We start from the raw sequence: 5,000 nt of genomic DNA, 5'->3' as shown, positions 1-5,000 counted from the left end.
ACACACACACACACACACACACACACACACACACACACAGAAACACACACACACACACACACAGTATACTGAAGAAAAATAAATCATTTTAAAACACTGCCAGTTTACTCAGTTTAAAGGTGCAATCAGTGATTCCGGAGAACGCTTGTTGATATCTCCTCATGATCTGCTACCTGTCTGTCTGTCTACCTGTCTGTCTGTACTGTGTGTCTGTCTGTCTACCTGTGTGTCTGTCTACCTGTCTGTTTGTCTACCTGTCTGTCTGTCTGTCTACCTGTCTGTCTGTCTGTCTGTCTGTCTACCTGTCTGTCTGTCTACTTGTCTGTCTGTACTGTGTGTGCGCTGAGAAATGCACACACATCTCCAGAATCACTGACTCCACCTTTAAAGGCACTACGAGTAAGATGGCACGTTGGCGTCCCCTTTGGACAAACGCGGTAGTATTTTTACGACGCCCGCTGTCGCAAATGCTCGTGCCAGGCGCGTGAGCGTGGACTGAGAAGGGCGCAATATAGTGCATGTTCGTGTGTTGAAAGTGTGAGGACTCTTTTCGGCTCCGTGAGAGTGGTTTTGACACTGCATCAACTAATGCCAGTCAGTACACACACCTGCTTGCAATGAGTTGATTCAGCAGCGTCACCTAACTACTCTCTCTCTCACGGAGCTGTGTCCTCACAGAAAGCGAATGAATGAGAGACGGCAGTTAGTAGACTATGGATCACGATGAGGTAATGTGTTTGTGTTGTTGATGTAAATAATGACTATTTCAGATAATGGTTATCTGATGATGGTGAAGCAAAGCAAACTTTGTGTTAGTACCAACCGCTCATTCATTTAGCAGTCTAGTTTCGCTCTCGTGAAATTGTATACACGTTGCTTGGCAACGTCCTCCCGCCCGCCTATCACTCACTCTCCCTTTTCGCTTTTCTTCATTGCATTCTCTTTTTTTTCTTTGATGGTTCAGCCCCGTTATCAGTCATTTATGACGACAAATAACTGTCTCAAACAAGGCTCCCGCTCCCCTTCCCTCACCTGGAGGGATAGGCTTCTCAAATCGCGTTGCAGCGCCACACTGAAATCTGCAACCAATACGGATATGTGACCATAGAGCCTGCACGAGCGAACCGAAAATCGGACTGGGTGTGCGACCAGACCAAAAGCAGTAATAAAAACTATATAAAAACGTCTTTCTTTGCACTGATGGTCTCGTTTGCTGTTAAAGGTAATTTATGATTATCAGAGGAAACATGAGGTTGTTTAAAAGATATTTAAATGTTACTCGTATCCGCTTTAATCTTATTAGAATTGTGATAAACTGAAACTAACTAACTAACCCTTTCTTCCATTGTATTCTTTTCTGTTCGTTTAGAATCGCAGGGCGGCCGACGACAACGCCCTTTACACGGTAACAAACATGACATCACTGTTGGAGCAAATATAAGAAATACTATTTATTAGTTTCATCAATTAATTAATTACATTTTGATTAACATGATGATTATATACAGGTTTCAAAATGTCATGTCAGTAAGTTAATAAACAATAATTAAATTTAAATAAATAAAATATAAATATATAACGATAAATAATTATATTATAATTTAAATTAAATAAAAATAAAATAATTTACTTAAAATGTTTAAAGATTTAATGTGTTCAGTACTGAATGTTTTAAATAAAATGTGTTTTATTTTGAAAGGGCTTGAACCCTCGAACAGAAGGAGAATACAAAGAGCTTCCCCTCAACCAGAAGGTCCGTTTGGTTTCTCTGTGTTCTACATATATATATATATATATTAATACATATTATATTTAATAAAATAAACATTTGAACTTAAATGAATGTTTAAAATCAGTCTTTTTAATCAGAATGATTTGATTGCAGTATAACCTCAATTCATTTCCAATAACTGAAGTACAATTTTTAGTTATTTATGATTCAATTTGTTTATTTAGATTTCTAACATATTTTGATAAATGTTTCAGCGCCAGAGGAAGAGCGAGCAGGTTTACCAGGTGAGTTTGTTCATCAGTTAAACGTCAATAAACTGGTTTTAATATTAGTAATAAAATAAAATTAATTAATTTCTAATTAATTTAAATTTCTTTCTTCCCGTTTTCAGGGTCTGAGTGCGGCGTCCCGAGACACATACGACCAGCTGCAGATGCAGCCGCTGCCCGCTCGCTAACGATGTCATCAAAACGCTGCCCGCAAGCTAATGATGTCATCAAAACGCTGCCCGCAAGCTAACGATGTCATCAAAACGCTGCCCGCAAGCTAATGATGTCATCAAAACGCTGCCCGCAAGCTAACGATGTCATCAAAACGCTGCCCGCAAGCTAACGATGTCATCAAAACGCTGCCCGCAAGCTAATGATGTCATCAAAACGCTGCCTGTGTGCTAACCACCACAACATTAGGAAACTAAACAATCGATTAACGGACACATTATTTGGTTTGAGTTTCTGGTTTGACGTCGACATGATTAGTGAGTTTGTCCGTGTACAGGTGAAACTCATATTATTAGAATATCATGTGATTGGAATTGAGGCAAGAATTCATGCTCAAGGGGCCCAAACCAAGTACTGAGAACATATGTATGATTATACTTTATAGAGGGTCGACATTTCTGTATTTAAAATCCCTTCTTTATTGATTTCATGTAATATTCAAATTTTCTGAGATTTTGAATTTGGGGTTTTCATAAACTGTAAACCATAATAATCAAAATTATAACAAATAAAAGCTTGAAATATCTCACTTTGCATGTAATGAGTCCATATAATATATTATTTTTTAAGTTGAATTACTGAAATAAATGAACTTTTGCACGATATTCTAATTTTTCGAGTTTCACCTGTGGTAGATCAGGCTCTGAAGTCGGGCGGCACATTTACATTTGAAAATTATTATTTCTAATTGGTTTATTTAAAAGAAAAATGTAACCACAATTTTTCATCTGGAAGGTTTTCATCTTATTCATTTGACTGTATCATTTCAGGTGACGTCATTAATTGGATTTTAACGGCATAATTAACTAATTGGTTACCCCCTAATTTACCTATGAGCCTATGAAAAAAAAAATATATTTATTTTTTATCAAAACAAAAAACATTTATATTTACATTATTTCCTTAATTTATCCATAACTGTACACTTGACCTAAAGTTAAAAAATATGAAATTAATATTCTTTAGATGATCTCAATTTCTACCACTTAAAGCTGGGGTATGTGATTTCTGATTGGTCAAAATTAACATGAGCTGTACACTTTGACCAATCAGTGCTTAAAAAAAAATACGATTCTCTGTTCTTATTGGCTGTTGGGACTGTCCATTCACTACACCGACTTTGTTGGTGTAGAGCGTGTCAGGGAGGGACCATAGGGGAGGGACCAAAGAGAACAAGTGGAGCGGTTGAGGTATTTGGATTCAAATCTCTATCCCAACTGCCATTTTCTCCCCAAATCCTCCACCCCAGCTTTAATTCTTAAATTAGCCGCTAAATCTGGTTCGACTTTGTGATTTTGTGAATCACTCTTTAGGGAGCGATCGTTAAAGAGGGTACAGGAAAATAAAACCCATTCAAAATAAAATGAAATACAAAATAAAACAAGAATAAATATATATTTCTGTACTTTTAATTGAAAAATCCAATACCTTTACTTTGAAAATATATTTTTTTTAATCTGCCACGAACACAGTTACAGTTAAACAAAGGAAGTGAACGACCAATTACCAAAATAAAACGTCAAAGTTTCTAAATGCAGAGAGTCAAACAATTTGATTTAAAAAAATATATTTTCAACAGAAGCGAGGGTTATATTAGGGTTAGGGCTATTTTACTTATATTATTTCTATATGTTATACATTTAGCGCATTATTCATTTGAGCTTGTTGTACAGTTGCAGCAGATGCATCGGCGGCTTTATTATGTTTTTAGAGAAAAGTCTGAATTTTTAGTTTCAATTTTTCAAACGGTAAAATGTATATTCTTGATACTTGAGGAGTATCTTTATTGTACTTGTTTAAAAAGCCTATGTTCTGTAGATGCCTGTTCATTCTAAATACTTTTGCCTTTTTATATAATATTCCATTCAGTTAAAATTGAGATGATTGAATTTGAGTATCACTTGCTTAAAGGCCTACTTCACCGGTTGGAATATGAAGGTGTATTGAACTCTGAGATCCTATGTAGTATAAATGTGCAAAAAAAAAAAAAAATTAAATCGGATCATCCTAGCCTGAGAAAAGGCAGAAAGAGTGTTTTAAGGTGTCACTGTCTACCCTACATTTTCCTTCTTGTGACATCACAGTAAGGGTTAGGATTAATAGGACAGCTGGGCCAAGGGAAGACTGAGGGAAGAAAAACCTCATTCATTATATTATAATAGTGATTTTATAATGATAGAACGCTGGTTCCGTATGGGTGAAGTATTCCTTTAAAGTGTTTCAAAAGCATTTTGTAGCAACTTAATTTGGATTAAAACATTTTACAATTTAAAATGTTCAGGAATGTTGGTCATGACTTTGTCTAAAGGCAAAAGGTCTAAAACCAACTGTATTAGTTTTATTTTTTATTTTATTTTCACTATTTTCCTGCTGTTAATTTCTTTGTTTTGATGATTTTGCTTGAAAACTGCGATAATTTAACTTCTGTTCTTTTCATTTAACACGTTTGTAGTTGTTCAGAAAGTCTTTTCATATGAATAATAATCCGTCATGTTTTTCTGTTTTGATATTTTCCTGAGAATTTGATCTGAAATGAGTCTGATCACGTGTCCCTGTTTCTATATGAATATTAAGCTTTTAGAATCATGATCGTTTGTTCTGTGAAAACCAAAATCTGAGTTTATTTCTGATGTTAAAATGTCTTGTGGAAATGTCTTTAATAAATCCAGATTAAAGCAGCCGAGTCCGACTGACATCTTACACCAAACGTTTCCCTTTCTGCCCCCCAGTGGACACAAACAGAAACACATCTCCGGTCCCTGAACAAA

General features: G+C 35.6%; 1 protein-coding gene across 1 annotated transcript in view; it reads left to right on the top strand.

The window, feature by feature from the left end:
• Window positions 1-3,068, top strand: part of cd247 (CD247 molecule) — a 15,919-nt gene extending 12,851 nt beyond the window's left edge. Inside the window, exons 5-8 of the mRNA XM_080053285.1 lie at window positions 1,370-1,405; window positions 1,700-1,753; window positions 1,987-2,016; window positions 2,124-3,068. Coding sequence (XP_079909411.1) covers window positions 1,370-1,405; window positions 1,700-1,753; window positions 1,987-2,016; window positions 2,124-2,189 — 186 coding nt within the window. The 3' untranslated portion in view covers window positions 2,190-3,068. The remainder of the gene's footprint in view (window positions 1-1,369; window positions 1,406-1,699; window positions 1,754-1,986; window positions 2,017-2,123) is intronic.
• The last annotated feature ends 1,932 nt before the right edge of the window (window positions 3,069-5,000 follow it).

The sequence above is a fragment of the Ammodytes marinus genome (genome assembly GCF_949987685.1).
Source record: "Ammodytes marinus genome assembly, chromosome: 24".
Lineage (NCBI taxonomy): Eukaryota > Metazoa > Chordata > Actinopteri > Uranoscopiformes > Ammodytidae > Ammodytes > Ammodytes marinus.
The sequence above is the reverse complement of the archived record's forward strand: the minus strand, read 5'-3'. Positions and strand labels throughout refer to the sequence as shown.